At 45.0% G+C, this 18,709-nt stretch overlaps 1 protein-coding gene across 2 annotated transcripts in view; it reads right to left on the bottom strand.

Annotated features, from left to right (window-relative positions):
• Window positions 1–18,709, bottom strand: part of LOC117430243 (transmembrane protein 132E) — a 299,335-nt gene that overhangs the window by 97,563 nt on the left and 183,063 nt on the right. The window contains exons 1-2 of one of the 2 annotated variants that reach the window (XM_059000772.1): window positions 10,327–11,233; window positions 8,979–9,900 (exon numbers count right to left, since the gene is read on the bottom strand). In XM_059000772.1, the coding sequence (XP_058856755.1) occupies window positions 8,979–9,900; window positions 10,327–10,438 (1,034 nt within the window). In that variant the 5' untranslated portion in view covers window positions 10,439–11,233. Of the gene's footprint in view, window positions 1–8,978; window positions 9,901–10,326; window positions 11,234–18,709 lie in introns of those variants that run through there. The other variant, XM_034050090.3, reaches the window with a different exon arrangement.

Here is an 18,709-nt window from a genome sequence, read left to right as displayed (position 1 = left end):
CACTATTATGTCATCGCTCCTATTCGTTTCATAACGCAGGGAGCTACCTGAACCATGTCATGCAAAGCTATTCTAGCTGGGTTTTTTTTTTTTTTTTTTGTAAGGATTTGAGCAAAACTAATAATGATCTACCTATTTGTGTGTTCATTTTTACTGTTGATGCTTTGGGGGTACAACACCAAATTACAAAACAGCAATGGTCATTGAAATTTCTATATAAATTAGCAATGTATATACACTGAAGACATGGAAGGAATCAGAATGTGTACTGCACCGTTGCATTTTAAAGTACTGCAATTTTAAGCATAGAATCAGATCTCCTTATACCATATGATCATAGAATATGTGATTATGTGTAATGTGGTATACGCTATATGTTATGTTTATTTATTTATTTATTTTACGAAACTGTGAATTAAAAAATAAATTTAAATATAGGTCTACATTATTTGAAGGATATATTCGCATGTATGTGAAACAGCAGACAGCGAAGCATCGTAAACAAATTAAATTGCAGCTGCTAAAGAAATGGCCTGAAAACGATAGGTTGCGGATGCAACCCCAGTTCCCTGAAAGAGAAAATAACCATCAAGGTATGGGACATTGCCGTCAGGCAGTAGGGATTGGCTGAGCTTTATGTCAAAGCTGCCAATAGGCCTCCGCGCAAGCTGCCGTGTAAGCCCGCCCTCCTGGGAGCTTACTATACGCAGCGCGCGGAGAGTCACTTCCTCTTTTGCCCTTCAGGCCGTGAAGGCCTCCAGAGCGACCTCGCAACCTATCGTTCCCTTTCAAGTCGAAAATAACCATCAAGGTATGGGAACAGTGTACCCAAGCCGTCGCGAGGGAGGATTCTCGGCAGTAGGACAGCCTTACGTCATAACGCAACTGCGTAGGCAGTACATCTACACATATGCGGAGCTGCGCCTCAGCGTCTATGCTCGCAATGACACCTGTCCCAAGGTGGAATAGTCACACCATATTGTCAACCACTCTAGACGTCCGCGACCTGAGGCGTCATAGAGTGCAACACAGATGCTCCAAATGACGGAGCAGAGGATTCCAGTACATTTAAACGGTAGAACCTCGTAAATGTATGCGGTGTAACCCAACTGGCTGCAGCGCAAATGTCAGACATCGGCACCCCTCTAAAGAGGGCCCAGGATGTTGCCATACCCCTAGTGGAATGTGCCTTCAACTGCCCTGGTGGCGGAAGGCCCATAGAATCATATGCTAACTGAATAGCATCCACTATCCAATGAGAAAGGCGTTGCTTAGACAACGGCTGACCCAAAGTTCTAGAACCATGGCATATGAACAGCTGTTCTGTTTGCCTCACAGTCCTTGTGCGATCAATATAACACCTCAATGCCCGCACAGGGCAGAGCATGTGTAACCACTCTTCCTCTGGGGAAGAAAAAGGAGGAGGATGGAACGCCATCAACTCGACTGGTTGGTTCATGTGAAACGGGGATATGACCTTGGGTAAAAAGGCCGGATTTGGACACATGGAGACCTTAGAACCGTCTCCTGCGAAACGAGTACATGATGGATGCACCGAGAGTGCATGTAACTCGCCCACACGCTTTGCTGATACCACTGACAGCAAAAACGCAGTCTTAATAGACACGAACTTCATATCCACACTGTGGAGAGGCTCGAACGGTGCCTTGGTAAGGGCTTCTAGCACCACATCAAGGCTCCATGACGGTAAACTGGTCGACCTTGGAGGCCGCAAGCGTCTTGCGCCCTTTAGGAACTGAGATGCCAGGAAATGGCAACCAGGTGATAACCCGTCAATGTGTACATGGCAAGCCGAAATAGCGGCCAAATACACTTTAAGTGTAGAGGGAGACTTACCCTCATCTAACAGCTTCTGCAGAAACTGTAATATCACTGCCATAGGGCAGGAGACCGGCCAGACACCAACTCTGAAACAATTGCCACTTATACTCATATTGCGACCGAGTAGAGGTCGCTCTCGCACTCTGAATGGTGGATATAACCGCCGTCGAAAGCCCTAAGGCTGACAGGCGCTCCCACTCAGGGGCCAAGCCCATAGCTGCATGAGCTTGGGGTTCGGATGCCATAGCCCTCCTTGGGCTTGGGACAACAGGTCCGCTCGCAGAGGGAGCTCCCTCGGGCGACCGTGCAACAACTGCACTAGACTTGGGAACCATATCCTCCGAGGCCACCGAGGAGCGATCAGGATCACTGTCGCTTGCTCTACCCTGACCTTCTCCAAGAAGGCGGGTAGCATCGAAATCGGTGGAAAAGCGTACAGGAGCCCTGGCGGCCATTCGTGAGCCAGTGCATCGACTCCTAGGGGGCTGTCGAGGTCCTTCACCGAGAACCATAGGGGGCAGTGGGTGGTCTCTCGCGAAGCAAAGAGATCGACTTGCGCTGTGCCGAACCAGTCCCAAATGCGCTCTACCACCCGAGGGTGAAGACGCCATTCGCCTGCAAGAGGACCTCCTCTGGACAGGAGATCCGCTGCGTAATTGACTCTGCCCGGTAGGTGAACCGCCCGCAGAGAGGCTAAACGCGGTTGAGCCCAAAGCAACAGCCGTGTTACCAACCGGTGAAGACCGGGGGACCGCAAGCCGCCCTGGCGGTTGATATACGCCACTACCGTGGTGTTGTCTGACCGCACTAACACGTGCTTGCCTAGAAGCACTGGCAAGAAGTGCCGCAGGGCAAGGTCCACCGCTCTGAGTTCCAGAGCATTGATGTGGGCCGACCTCCAGGGTCCTGACCACACTCCGCGAGTCCCCGACCCGTTCCAGACTGCTCACCAACCTTGGTTGGAAGCGTCGGTCGTAATAACCTCCCTTCGGAAGATGGGACCCAAGCGTACGCCCTGGCGGATGTTCGACGGAACTTTCCACCAGCGCAGTGCTTCCCAGCAGGTTCGGGATACCCTCAACCTGCGGTGTTTGTCTCTCCGCGGATGCAACGCGAAGGCATTGAACCAGGCCTGCAGAGGTCTCTGGTGTAGTAAGCCCAAAGGAAGGGCTTGCGAGGCGGCAGCCATCAACCCCAGCATGCGCTGACACAGCTCCATGCTGACTGTTTCTCTCAACCTGAATAGGGAGAGACACCGCTCCAGTGAGGCAACTCTTTGTGTCGACAGGGTCGCTTCCATGGACACAGAGTCCAGATGCAGACCCAAGAATTCGGTCTGTTGGCTCGGCACGAGGCGGCTCTTTTCTGAATTGACCTTCAGACCTAGCCGCTGAAGATGGTCTGTAACCATCACTGTGTGCTGTGCCAACTGCTCCTTTGACTGCGCGCAGACGAGCCAGTCGTCCAGATAGTTCAGCAGTCGGATGCCTTGAACCCGCAAGGGGGCTAAAATGGCGTCCATACACTTCGAAAAGGTTCGAGGAGCTAGAGACAGGCCGAATGGCAGGACACAAAACTCGTAGACCCTGCTCTGAAATGCGAAACGTAGGTACTTCCTGTGACCCGGACAGATGGGAACGTGAAAGTATGCATCTGTGAGGTCTACGGTGTTAAACCAGTCGCCCTGCCGGACAGACTGGACAATGTGCCTGTGCGTAAGCATCTTGAACGACAACACCCGTAGGTATTTGTTCAGTAGTCGCAGATCTAAAATAGGGTGGAGCCCGTCGTCCTTTTTTGGCACAAGGAAGTACTTGGAGTAGAACCCCTGGTCGGTCAGAGCAGGGTCTACTAGTTGAATGGCATGCTTCTTGAGCAATGCCTGTATTTCTGCATTTAGAGCCGAGGACTGAACCGAGTCCTTCACTGCAGTTACCACCACTCCCCTGAAGGGGGGGGGGGGGTGGGTTTAACCGGAATTGAAGGGTGTACCCGGTGAGTATAGTCTTGCGCACCCAGATGTCGTTGGTGCATTGTTGCCAGAACAGAAGCTGTGGAACAGTGTAGGGGTGGGTTAATGGCTGCCGGGGTTTCTCAGGGCTGCTTAGGCTGCACTCGCTCACGAGGGGCCTGACCAGAGCCACGAGGGCGTGGTCTGCTACCTCCTCTGGGCGCTGCGGTCTTGCAAACACGGGTTGGCTGCGTGCTGAAACCCCCAAAGGGGCGGTTTTACTGCCCTGTGGGTGCGCTTGCTGCTGCAGCGGCGCCCTGCGCCATTGGCGCTCCTGCGGCCGCCTTGGCTGGAAAGGCTTGCTTGGCCACATCTTAGCCAACTGCTGCGACGCCTCACGCGCCTTGACGGAGCGTTGCAGCATCTCCTCCACCGCTGGGCCAAACGTGTGCCCCGGGGATATAGGAGCATCTAGCAATGGGGCCTTATCAGGCTCCTGTACCCTGGCCTGAGAGAGCCAGAGCTGTCTCCTTGCCACCACAAGGGAAGCAATGCTCCTGCCCTGTGCTCGCGCATTCAGCTGAGCCAGCTTAACCAAAAGCTGCGCAACTGCACCCAGCTCGGTTCTAAGTCACATTAGACAGCCTAACTGCCTCCGTAGCCGCGGCATAACCCTTTTTCAGATGGGCCTCCGTAGTCCTACACTGCCTGTTAGGGCAGGAAGGGTCCTTAGCCAGCCCCGATAATGTCGGCGCCTTTACTAGCGCGGCGAACGCGGCGCCCACTGGCGGAAAGGACGCTAATCCAGCTTCGCTCGCCCCGTGCATGGTAAAAGCCGAAGCCTTGCGAGAAGTCGCCGGGGCTCCCCAGGTGGACTGCACCTCCTTAATAAAATCCGGGAACTCCGGGAGCATCCTGGACTGAAGGGGCGGAGCCGATGGCAACTCAAATAAAGAGCGTCGTGTTGGCTCTGACGCAGGCCAGTCCACGCCTAAGTGATGGGCTGCCCTCTCCACCACTGACCAGATAGGGTCATTAGTATCCAGCACTTCAGGGTCGTCCTGCCCAGAGTGCTGGGATGCCACCTCAGGCTCTGTGTCCTCAAAGAGCGGGTCTGCATCAGATGCGTCCCTTGAGACAGCATCGGCGTCCCACTCTACTTCCTGGGGCACTGGTGGAGGAACCGTCAGCTGACTAGTGCTGGGTCCGGTTACTAGCTCTGGGGCCCGAGGCGCCACATTTGCTAGGGTCATAAGGAGGGATTGTTGTCCCATCATGAGCTCCATAAATTGTGACATCTTGGAGGTGAGGTCAGCCACCCCAGATGTGTCCTGGTAACGCCTAACCCTCTGAGGGGAGTGAGAGTGCCTTCTCCGGCGAGGCGATCGAGACCTGGATCGAGACTCCCGACGGGGGCGAGCCCCGCGAGAGGAGGGACTGCGGGAACGTTCCCGGGCACGCCTGGCTGGAGATCTCTGACCAGCTGTAAGCTGGGAAGATGGGCTCAGAGGGAGCTGAGACGTCGCCGGCAGCGACACGACCGATGACGGTGGGGCCGAGACGGTGTGGGACGAGCCCGAGGATGGGGAACGACCTCCAACTGCCTTCCTCGCTCTCTGGCGAAGGGTGCGTGTCTGAAACCCCGCACATAGCTGGCAGTATGCTCTATCTGCCAGGGCAGATGCGGCATGGTCCGGCCCCAAGCATGCGACACAGTCTTCATGAGGGTCGCTGGCAGGCAACTTGGCCTGACAGGTCACGCAGCGGTGGAACCCAGACATAGTAGAACGCCGAAGCGTCTAGTATTGACGTCAAGCACCAAAGAGTGTGCGTCGAGCACTGTCGCGTCAAACGCCGAACACGTGTGATTGAAAAATCCTGGAGGCGCGGTCATATTGAGCTCAGTCTAACAGCATCCCTCCCTCTGTTTGCCCTTGTGGCAAAGTGGTAAGTGGTAACAAGTGTATAGCAGGGGCAGTGCAGATACAGTAATTCCAAGAACGCACAGACAACAAAGTACGGGTGAAAATGATTGTTTTAATGGTTTATAATCCAATGGTCTGATGACCCGCCAGTAAATAATAAAGAGCTGGCAATACACAACAATGTGTATTGCACAGTAATAAAACGAAGGGTTGCAGTCCCACAAATAGACACGGTACAACTCGCACACAATTAGACACACACGATCACTGTTCCAAAGTGAGTGCTCTCAGTGCTTGTGGTGAAAAACAATATAATATGTGCTATTAGTGAAACAAGTGCCGATAACAATGTTTATTCGTGACGGTAGTGCAGTGATGATCCGGTTTCGTGCTGGCCCTTGGCGACAGCTCCGGATCTGTGTTTAGCCGTCTAGTGATAACAAACACAGACAATTACTAAACAGACAAACAAACAAAACACTCACAAACTCCTTTCGTTATTTATTTTGGGCAATCTCCCGGTCCTTCCAGTTTCCTCGTAACAAAAACCCAAGCAAAAGAAAAGATTTACAATTCTCAAGCCCCTTTTATAAGATTATGCATGACCCCTTGGTAAACGATTACAGCTGACTCTATTGCCTGCAGCTGCTACCTCGTTTACTTTCCAGGTCAATACATTCTCGCACTGGAGTCTCGTCTTTTTCCAGGCTGATTGACTTCCCGACCCAGGGAATGAACTGTCAGGACAACCTGACCAAAGCATTTCCCTTTCGCTATTTCGTATCCTCACAGGTCGAGAGGGAGATTTACAACCAGAACTCATTATATTTCCGTCACAGCCCTTCATTAACCAATGATACAGTGCGTCTTTCTTGTGGCTTAGTGCTGGGAGGGGCACAGTAAAAAGAATGGCAACAATAACAGATTTCTCGCAATACGAGATTAGACAGAATTCAACTGAATTGTGACAGAACGGGCCAGCTGACGCTGAGCAAGTTTGTGAATGGGTTGTAGATCAGATGTGCTGTTTTTGACAGACACCGGCGGCAATGAAGGGCGGGCACATAGGCAAATTTGCTGGATTTTTAAAAAAAAAAAATTAAAATTTGAGAGGCATTGTGGCTTGGGCACGGAGGCAATTGCCAGCGGTGCAGTCGGTTATTTTGCACCCTGGGATGAGAAGCGGTTGACCTTCCTGTAGATCTGCAGTTGGAATGGATTCTTATGGTTATGCACCCTGAGGTAAAGGTGAATTGATGCAGTTTAGTTTAATGATCTGGCAATGCATGGCTGTAACATGAACCTATATGTGGATAACAGACCAATAACTTCCAGCAGTCGAAAGATGTCTTCATCTGAAAGCAAGGGCACGCTGAGGGCATTTTGAGTGAACTTGTATCACAGTAAATTAGGCAGCTTTGAGAATTTTCATTGTCGGGTTTCAAAGAGAATTGAAAATTGTCTCACTTTTATGTACCTTTTTTCCAGATCTCAGAATCGCAAAACTTAGAAAGGCATGTCAGAGTGTTGGGATTTGCTGGAACATACAGCTTAATACAATACCGAATTAGCTACTGAAGATCGGACCTCAAGGTTTAGAGACCAATTTGCAGAGCAATGTTGCTCAGCTCCGTCAGCTGCTGTTGTACATTGAAAGACATGTGAGCTATAATTTTAAAATAATACAGATTGGATGTTCTTATATTAACTGGTGAGCAATTACTTCAGTGGGCTCATCTAGTTGATATTTCCCATGTGATATGGGAAACAAGAGTTCATTAATACAGCAACAGCGCAAGCTGTCAAACTGTCAAACAGCAACACATCTCCACACTTCAAACAGCAACACATCTCCACAATTCAAACAGCAACACACCTCCACAATTCAAACAGCAACACATCTCCACACTTCAAATAGCAACACATCTCCACAATTCAAACTGCAACACATCTCCACACTTCAGACAACAGCACATCTCCACAATTCAAACTGCAACACATCTCCACAATTCAAACTGCAACACATCTCCACACTTCTCTAGTGTGTACCTGATAAGGAAACCCCTTCAGAGCCCTCCACATCCAGTGAAAATCAAGTAAATCCAGTGCTTAATTTGTGCCGGGGCTTGCCAGAAACTTATTTAACTTATGAAAGTTAAAAATCTCATACAATTTTTTGCTCTCAAATTCGTTTTCTTAGAATTCTCAACACGGTTCTTGTGTCCGCGCTAAAAAGAGTCTGCTGCCAAGTTCGTACTTTTATACTCTACGATTTTAGCTGAGTGAGTGTCTTTAATCACACTGTGGACTGCGACTCTGTTGTCATTTTTTATTCACAAATAAGCTCACTTGACTTGAAAAATGTCTTCTTACACTACTTGTTTTGATTAAATGAGTACACAACAACAAATGAAAGCTGAACATTAAGATCACTGCTGGAGTATTGACACTTGCCCGGTTTAAGTGATAACAGATTAAAACTGCTGCGTGTGTGAGTCTGAAAATCACGCGAGAGTGAGGAGATGTGCGAGAGAAGTACTGGGTTTGAAAGTTAAACAATTTGGAATAATTGTCATATTCCTCTCAAATAAAATCATACGTGACATGCATTGGGAATGTCTGCATTGCATTGTGACTAGGAAAGATAAATAACATAGAAAACTAACTAAAAGTGATTTGAACTAAAATGATTCTCACTGTTTAGATGATATACCTAAACTGTGTAAACTCATCAGTGTCAGTTATGGATCTGTATATCTGGTAATACAGAATAGGTGGTGAGTGCTAACATAAAGACGGCTGCTCTAGCCTGTGTTACACATGTCTATGGCAGGCAACTAGAACTGAATAGCAGTGACTGAACTCACTTTGAACATGGATTTCATAAAAAATAAAGAAGCACAACATTTGAGTGATTGCGGTAACCACACAGAACATCATAAAAAGGGAAGTAAAAACTAGGAAAACGTATATTGAAGTTACTAATTTGTATGAGGAGACAGAGAGAGAGAGAGAGAGAGAGAGAGAGAGAGAGAAATACTGTTTTGTATAACCCTGGAGGGAAAATAATGTATATTGGCCACCCTAAAACTTAAGCAAAGTATAGTAAAGCTTTTGAAAATGTACAGTTGATTGTAGAAGCATAAGAAACATACAGCTTTGTCATTGTACATTTCTAAGGCTATTATCTGTGACCTAATCAAAAAAGGCAGGTAGAGATTTCATCATTTCTAATGAGGCAGTAAACCGAGGTCACCTACTTGAGTGTGAACTCCTCCACGGTAGAGTTAGGTACCAGGAACAGGTAGATGCTGAGGATCTCCCCTGGCTTTAGAGGCTTCTCGGGCAGCCTCACAAAGATGTTATTGTCCAGCTGCTTCTCCACCATCATCTGCTCCTGATTGGGCTGGTATAGGCTTACACTTCCGATGCGTAGCAATGGATGCTGTGTCGGAAGTTCCCCCCTGGTGCTCCCTCCTCGCCTGGGCGAGTTCTCTCCACATTCGCCATTGCCGTCAGGCTCGTGGACGGTGTAGTAGAGTTCTGCCTGAAGAGTCTCTCCACTCATCTCCAAGCCCTCCGTGCCTTTCCTACGACCCAGAGGGGCCACATTGGTGTTGAACCAGTTTGGAGGGAGTTCCAGCTGGGCTAGACACTGGGCCAGACTGCCTGTTAGCCTACAGGAGGTCTTGATCTCCCGGATGTCCCTGAAAGCATGCAGACGGACGCAAGGTAGTTTCTCCACCACCTCAAAGTCATCCCAGTCTCGGCCTGCAATGTAGAAAAGAACCTGGACCAGAGGGGTGCTGGAAAACACTCTAAGCTGCACAATGAAGGCGCGGACCTTCCAGTTGACAGTCAGACGACCAGGAATATCCAGTGGGCTTGAGGGCTGAAGGAGTTCCTTGGGTAGGGTTTGGTCTTGGTTGTAAGGACCAAAGGAGACATTGACAGCGGGAAGCTCTTTGGTCTGGAAAACCACAAAGCATTCGGTGCGCTGTAGGGGATGTCCACTTTGGTTGCTGTGGGACTGCTGTTTGGTTTCCTGAAGGAAGAAGGCTTGTTGAGCATTGGAGAGCTTGAAGCTGGCCGGCAGGTACACAGAAGGTTGGCCATAAGTGGTGGTGGAGGTGGTGGAACCCAAAAGGGACTCAGAGCTGGTAGGTAGCACCTGGCTTGCAACTGTAAATAAGAAACAGAAAACAAGTTCTGGTTAGAAACCAAGAGTATTTAAGACTTGAGAGAACACAGGTGGTTAACTAATAAGCTTAGAAATACTAAAAGTAACTTAAGAAGTTAAATGGCAAACATTTCAATTAGAGGTCTTTCTCAATTTCAAGAAGGCATTGGAAAGACATTGAGAAATACTTAATTGAAGTTCCTCAATAATACTATTGGTATCACCCATGCTTTAAAATGCTTTATATAAAATAACTTTTGGAGTAGTTCATGGCTGTCATTTCCTTCAAAGACAATGTGCAAACAACCCCCCACTACACACACACACACACATACACTTTTTACCATGCCAACACACTGGTCTGCAAATGAAAATAAAAAAATAAATGAAACAAAGGGTACTAATGTCATGCAATCACTGGAACATACTTGCCAAGATGAATATATCCTGGAGGTAGAAGGACAAAGTTCTGGTGGTGGAGGCACACGATACGGTGCCTAACATTGCCATGTCAGGTAATCTCACAGATTTAAAAAGCATTGGTTACACTAAACTCTTGGCCACCAGGCTGCACTGCTTCCCAGTTCCTCAACTCAAACCACTAGATCACACCCTCTCCCAGCTTTAACCACTAGACCACACTGCCCCTCTCACAGTCCCTCAGCTCTAATCACTTAACCATACTGCCTCTGAGTCTCTCAATTGTAAGCACTAGACCACCCTGCCCAACAGTCCTCAACTAAAACAACCTAGCCACGCCACGTCAGTGTTTAGCTCTAGCCATCACTCTCCTCCTATTCCTCTCCTCTGTTGTAACCATCAGTCTACACTGCCTCCCAGTGCTCAGTCCTATAACCACAAAGCCAGCATCCACTGCTCTTTGCTTGCCTTACACACAACTCCAAGCTCTCTCCAATGAACCACACCGTCTCTCCAAGTTTTTGCCTCCAGCACACTGTTCTGTCAGCTGCAGTGTTCTACTCTCTCCAATAAACCACTCTGTCTCTCCAAGCGCTTGCCTCCAGCACACTCTTCTGTCAGCTGCAGTGTTCTAACTACTGTACCACACAAGACCATCCTCCCTGGGATATTAGTGCTGTGGATAGGACAGTAACAGCCTTGCAATTTGTCTTTCTCCAAGAGGCAGGGTCTCTTTATGCTTTGTGTGGCTGAGAACTCTGCTAAACCCCGGGATGATGAGCCTGGCCGTCCCCAGAGAAGGATGAGGTAAAGTTCTGTGATAAATGGGGCTGCTTCTCTGTTTCAAGCCCCTGGAGGGTGAAGGGGAGGGGAAGGGTATCACATTTCCTACTGCAGGTGTGGTCAATGGGCAATGCCAGCAAGCCCCATCTGTTACGTAACATCATTTAGCTTCTCTGGGGCAGGAATGAGACGGAATCACACAGTATAAATACACACACACACACACACACACACACACACACACACACACACAGGCAGGAGGTTACTGAGGGATTCTAATATGGAGTGTGTAAGGCATCTGTTGCAGACAGACTTCTTTGACACTGCAAAAGTTAGTTGACCAACCAATTAATGCTCTGCATATTACAGCTGGAGGGGCTCAACCAGACAGAAATTGCTTTCTAAAAATGTTGGGTCCAATGATAAATGAATTACAAAATTAAACTCAGATTTATTTTATTTTATAAAAACAAATCTACTTTAGCTGAAATAATGTTATAATATTAAATATGTAATCGGTATGTATTGTCTTGCTGGATTACTAAATTGGCTTTTATAGAATGTATTTTAATTACTGTATTACTGTAGATACATAGCATTTCTGTTATGTTATGTTATGCAATAATTATCTCTTATAGAATGAACTGTGGGTTTAGATATATATATATATATATATATACACACACACACATACATACACACAGTCAACTAGCGGTGCAGACTGTATTGCCCATGTTTTCCTCACTCGTTACTTACTCGGTATCCCCCAATAGATCATTGCCTCCTCTTTAAAAATATATTACAAGTCCAGTGGCACCCTGAATATGATGCGTTTACTAACAATGCTGAATGACTGGGTGGAGCATTTGCTGACTGCCAGGACTGGTACAGTATTCAGTGTAGGGTTGTCCTTAGCAGTCTTAGAAGAAACTTATTTATGAGAGTAAGATGAAGAGAGAATGTCACACCCAGTCATTCCTCATTGGTAGTACATGGATCATACTTGGGGACCACAGCACCTGTGAGAGAGACTGTTCATTAAAATATCTTGCAAGTAAGCCATTCCATTATAAAAATACACCCGTATTACGACTTTTCATGTCATGTGCTTACAGCTTGAGACTCACTTTCAGTAGCATGTGTTTTAGGAAACATGTCTGTTCATTTTAAAACATGATGGTACCTCACTAGGTAAAAGAAAGGTCTCAGGTGCTTTGCCTTCCAGGAAATCTGTTACTCTCATTTCTTTGGGGGTCAAAGTCACTGGTTGCAAATCATGTCAGTCATCAGCGGAGCAGCTGGTTGGCTGCTGACGTGAAAGAAACCCCAAAAGTGCCGGGACTGAAGAGCCTTCCTCTGTCAGCCCCACCCACTCTGCATACTGTACATATAGACAGGGTGAACAGGTGGAGCCAGTTAAAAGCACTTAGGATTCTCCAGACAAGCTCAAAGCCCACATTCAAAGGCACATTTAGAGAATAATGTAATAACGTAATATTCTTGCATCAGAACCATTTGGAATGATGTTAAAAAGCAATTTGTTATCCCTGAATAGATAATCATCTTCAAAAAACTGAATTTGATAAACAAGAAGGCACCCCAAACTAATGTACCAACGAAAATGAACAACTGGGTGTGTATTTTTTTTTAGGTTTTTTTTTTACCTAAAAAATTGATGGTGTCTTAGCACTTAACCCATGTCAGTACTGCCTCAGGCATCATGTTACTCATTACAGCCAGCCTGCAATGGTCCTCACTTTGCACAGATGGCAAAAAAAAAAACTTGATACCGTTATTCCTGTGAAATCCTCAGGCAATGATTGACCACCTTCCTTCTCATTGCTTTCTGTAAAAGTTACATGACATACATCTGCTTAGGGATATACGTTCCCTCATGAAAAGCAATCTCTAATTATTATTTATTTATTTCTTAGCAGACTCCCTTATCCAGGGCAACTTACAATTGTTACAAGATATCACATTATTTTTACATACAATTACCCATTTATACAGTTGGGTTTTTGCTGGAGCAATCTAGGTAAAGTACCTTGTTCAAGGGTACAGCAGCAGTGTCCCCCACCTGGGATTGAACCCACAACCCTCCGGTCAAGAGTCTTAAGGGATTAAAGAACCCATCTTTTAGATCTTGTCTAATTCTTCAGTCTTTTTTAATCTCAAAAAGAGTAAAATAAAAGTCTTGTTACCACAATCTAATACTAATTTCTAAGCTTTTCGGTGTGTTCCAGAACCCCCTGCAGTGTTTACAAGAAACACATTACTTTATCTTTGCTGTATCCAGAGTTGTCCATATCACAGCAATTTAAAAAAAAAAATATCCCTGATTGTGTTGATTTTTTTTTATTCACGCAAATAAACTTGGGAATTCCTTTTTTCAACTTTTACTCTGGGACGTTCGACAGGAGAACGTTTTTCTTAAACACGCTGTGATGTATCCAGTTCACGCTCCCTTCTACACCTATGCTGATTGAAATCAGTGCCGCATTGTGGGAGCATGACCTGGATACACTGCAATCCTTAGAAGAGATTTTCTTCTCTGGCGAATGCTTCTGTTAATGTTGAAAAATGTATTTCCCGGTCGATTTATAACCCATGATGTGCGATTACAATTTTCAAAAGAGTCGGCAATATAATGCTGTGATAAGGACACCATGGGACCCAGCTAAGGTAACATGATGCGCTTCTTGGTGTTCTGTAATACTTTCATTTATATCGTCAGGAGACAGCACTATAAATGTACCTTTTTATGACATTTGCCGTCACGTTCAGAAGTTCTTTTTGCAAGTACTCAAATTGCTCAAAATCTTTTGATTGCTTTGGATTCAGGAGCTGCCCTTCTGTTCTATTTGCCTGCCATAGACATAATGTAAAGCTAGATCAGCCAAAGTGTTGTTATAGATGTAAGAGCGCCATCTACTGAACAAAAAAAAAAACACAACCTTTTTTTATCCAAACTAGACTGTCTATAGCTTTTGTTCCCATAACACGAGCAGGGCCGTACCAAGGTGGGTGCGAGCAGTGCAGCCGCACAGGGCGCTGACCTGAGGGGGGCGCCGATTGGCTGACGAATAATAAGTAAAACAAATTTGTGCAATAACAATTCAAAACAAAAATAACATGACGAAAGAAATGAAAGCACTTTATTATTCATCAGCCAATTCGCGCCCCCCACAATTCAGCAGCTGACTTGACGATTAATAAGGCCAAATAAAAAAAATCGGTTTGGTTCTCTGAAAACTCTGAAAAACGGACTACTCATGCGATTTTCCGGCAGCCGCATATCAAACAAGATCTTCAGTTAATATGAAATGTTGTTGTCTGAGCAGCACAGCTGCAGCGTATCGACAAGTAGTTGTTTTGCACTATTGTTGCGACCACATACCAGAAAAAAAGAATTAGAACTAGTGTTAGACTCGGGGTGTGAAACGCCATTTTTCACATTCCATCTTCATTCTTATTTATTTTGAATAGTAGCCTATTTTATTTCTCACCAATACTTTTAATGTTTAATGTTCCCGACGCATTTTTTCCTTGTACTGTGTCTGTGTGTGCTGTCTGGCTAAACAGTAGCCTACTGAAATTGACATGGCAACTGTTTTTTTTAAAAGAATGTTATCACATAACATGTGTTGACTCAGTTATGACTTTTCTAAAATAAACTACTGGTAAGTAAAAATTAGTACAACAGCTGACCTTGTTTTTTTTCCTTCCAAAACTGACAAACTAAACACTATCCCACAACTCGATGAAAAACAGCACCCAACAGGCCCTGCCTCCCCCATCAATCCTGCGTTCCTAGCAAGATCAATCGATTTGCTGAAAACAATTGTGAAAGTGAAAGTTGTTTAATATCATATCAGTGTTTACAAATACACCACACACCTGTTTTTACTAGGCTATAAAGCCTTCTGTTCTTTATTTTATTGCACACATTTTGTATTGTGTTAATTTTTTATTTGTGACCTGCTATTTTGTTTGATTTTAATGTCTTTTTTTCTTTCTTTTTTAATTGTATGCATTTTATTGCTTGTTTCTTATTTCTGTGATGTCCGTATGGTCTTCATATGTTTTATTGTAAAAGAGCTTTGGGATACTATATTGTATGTAAAAAGAGCACAAGTGTTAGGCTAGTATTGTCTGTTTTTTATGCTTTCACTTTTATTTGCACCCTGCAGTTTCATGGTCTTTTTTTTACGGCTCAGGATGCAGCAATCATATTTATTCAATTTGACGTACACTATTAGTGTGTAGGCTATATTGTGGTCATTTTGAGGACTTGTCTTATTTGAAACAACGGAAAGAGTCCCTTTGCTATATTGTACTGTGACTCACTGTACTGTCAAAGCTACTGTGCTGTGTCATTTTGAGAGATATCCTGCAGTGTTAACACCAAGCTTTTTCTATTTTGTGGACGGAATATCCTCCAGTTTTAAATAATCATTGTCTAATCCTAAACATTTTTAAACATCATACCAGACATATAAAATAGCAGCTTTTTTTATTTGAAATGCTTAAACATTTTTTGGGGGACGAGTTAGGAGTGAATAGTCAGATTGTTTTCCAAATGATTTCGTGTGGGAACATCCGGCATTAACATTTTTGAAAATCCAGTATTGCACCGAATATAGCCTTGCAGCCAAATAACACTTCTTAAGAACAGGCAAGGATTGCCCTCCTGGTTTAGAGAGTGAGTCTCCTTTTCTTTATTCTGGACTGGGCCATTTCAGCATCTTCTACTATTAATTCTAATTATTATACTGATTATTGGTAACCTAAAACTTAGTTCCAACCTTCACATAATATAATTCTTTACATGCAAATAAACATTTTCCCATCCAACTAACAGTAAGATTTTTCAAGCAGGAGCAGGTAGGTAATTTATTTGCAAGTTCCCTACAATCCAACGTAGTTTCAGAAGGCTGAAATAGATTAAAAATGATCTCCGAACCTCCATGGGCTAAGCACGCTTGCCCAATCTAGCCATTATATACACTGAATTTGCATTGGCCAACTCTCTAAACTGCAACAATGTCATCAATGATTTTGCATCACTGAAGCCAACAAAAGTACATTTGTAGGCTCTATGTTTCATTTCTATTGGTGCATTCTATCGGACATTTACAAAGTTTTTTAATTTTTTATTTTTATTTGCTGACTGCACGTTCTGGTGGGGGGGGGGGTGGTGGGGGGGGGGGGCTGGATTTATATCTTGCACAGGGCGCCATCAAGGATCGGTACGGCTCTGAACACAAGTAGGCTCTTCAAATGCTCATTTCTTGCCATTTTCATGCTAACAAGAGCTAAGCTCTTGCATTGTTAGTTCTGTTAGTACCTGGTTGGATTTAGTTCAATTTCCACAAGAAGACTACCAGAAAATCAGCAGAGTTCAGCCGTCGGCTGCCGAGGCAATCCTTTCTATTTGTCTTCTGAAGATTAAAATCTCAAATAGATAATTACAATGATTTATGGTGTTTGTAATGTTTTAGAAGAGACCCAGCAGGTTATTTAACAGCTCAATAACTTAGTAAACCTTTTTTTATGTAAAAGCATTTCTCGATAAGTACTTTTAAAATGAGGACGGTTGCCAATGTCTGGCTTCTCGGTTTAATTGGCAGACAGCACGTTGATCAAAAGCTGCCTGTGTGATGAATCACAGCCAACATTGCGCTTGTTTGTTTGTTCGCTTGTTTATTATACCAAAGCAGACTTAGAACGACTTCATAAAGTTGTTTCCCTTTTGGACGCCTCAGCTGTCAGATTTGAAAAAATATTTAGTTTGCTTTGGACTGCTCGAGATGAGCAGTCCTAGATCAAAGATACAAGGTGGCAAAATCTTAAGAACAGTAAAAAGCAGGAGGTTTGCTGAGTGGTTAGGATGAGGAGGTGTGTAGCTTACTTTTTAGGAGGGACTGGGAGGCAGTGTAGCGTAGTTGTTAGGAGGGACTGGGAGGCAGTGTAGCCTAGTTGTTAGGAGGGACTGGGAGGCAGTGTGATCTAGTTGTTAGGAGGGACTGGGAGGCAGTGTGATCTAGTTGTTAGGAGGGACTGGGAGGCAGTGTAGCCTAGTTGTTAGGAGGAACTGGGAGGCAATGTGATCTAGTTGTTAGGAGGAACTGGGAGGCAATGTGATCTAGTTGTTAGGAGGGACTGGGAGGCAGTGTGATCTAGTTGTTAGGAGGGACTGGGAGGCAATGTGATCTAGTTGTTAGGAGGGACTGGGAGGCAGTGTGATCTAGTTGTTAGGAGGGACTGGGTGGCAGTGTGATCTAGTTGTTAGGAGGGACTGGGAGGCAGTGTTATCTAGTTGTTAGGAGGGACTGGGTGGCAGTGTGATCTAGTTGTTAGGAGGGACTGGGAGGCAGTGTGATCTAGTTGTTAGCGCTGAGAGGCTGGGAGGGAGGCAGTATGCCTAGTGCAGTGGTGCGCAAACATTTTATATGCCGCCCCCTTTTCTTAGCATACATTTTGTTGTGCAAACCCCAGTCCCACCCTTTTCCTGCCCCCTCCCCCACACATATTAAAATGTTAGAAATTAACTTTATATTTTAACAGGTGTTTTTCTTTCCCCAGGTTTAATGAAAATCATGTATTTTTTTCCTAGATTTACCACAAAAAGTCCAGATTTAGCTAAATACATAAATGTAAATGTAACAAACACAAGTTCTTTACACAGCGCCTCATAAAGAAGATCATATGGATAATTCTGCACTGAAATAGCCTGTACAGGTTATGGCATTTACAAAAACTGTACTTTTTTTGCAATTCTAGTGATTAGACTTAACAGCATTCTACATTTGAGCAGAAGAGAGGATACAAAGAAGAAAGAAGAAAGCTCACAAAGCATTAATAATCCTGTAACAACAATGCATTCTATAATGACTTCTTTGCAATATTTCAATGTGTTCTTTAAGCAGCTGCTTCCTCTATTGACATGCTTTACATCCATCCAGTAACATGCTTTCACCCCAGTAAGTGACTATGTAAATGCAACATTAATGTGGCTGTAGCTAACAAAATAATTTCATAAATCTTACCTGCTGTGCACTTCCAATCACTATGTAGGTCTCAAATGTGCCGTTTCAACAGAAACACATAGCCAGCATCTATTTCCATATTTAAAACATGGTATCTGCTCTAGGTAATAGAATGGTTTCAGTTTTCATGACTTGCCTTCTAGGATAGAGTATATGTTGCTGCTCCACTTCCTATTTTACCTCAGTCTTTGGAGTCAGCTTACTGCCTGAAAAGCTTGTCAGTCATTGGGGAAAGCAGCAGGTTAGCTACTGGCAGGAAAGAAGGCCCAAAATGGATGAGGGCCACTTTCACTCTCCAGGTGAAAAGTCATGACAATATGAAAGTGAAGAGATTTCTTTAACCTAGTGCAGTTCCACCAACGTTTCAAAGTGAAAACACATATTCGCAAAAACATAGGTTACTTTAAAAACTGCACATTTGAGAGGAATATGGTAAAGAGGTGTGCAAGAGAAAAAGGTGTATGGAGTCATTTTGTTAGCAAAGGGGGTGTTATGTTTTAGATTTGTTATACTGTGAATCAACAGTGAGGTAGCTGGTTAAGTAGATTTCACTCAC

The sequence above is a fragment of the Acipenser ruthenus genome, chromosome 26 (genome assembly GCF_902713425.1).
Source record: "Acipenser ruthenus chromosome 26, fAciRut3.2 maternal haplotype, whole genome shotgun sequence".
NCBI lineage: Eukaryota > Metazoa > Chordata > Actinopteri > Acipenseriformes > Acipenseridae > Acipenser > Acipenser ruthenus.
Note: the sequence above shows the minus strand (reverse complement) of the source record. Positions and strands in the feature narration are given on the sequence as shown.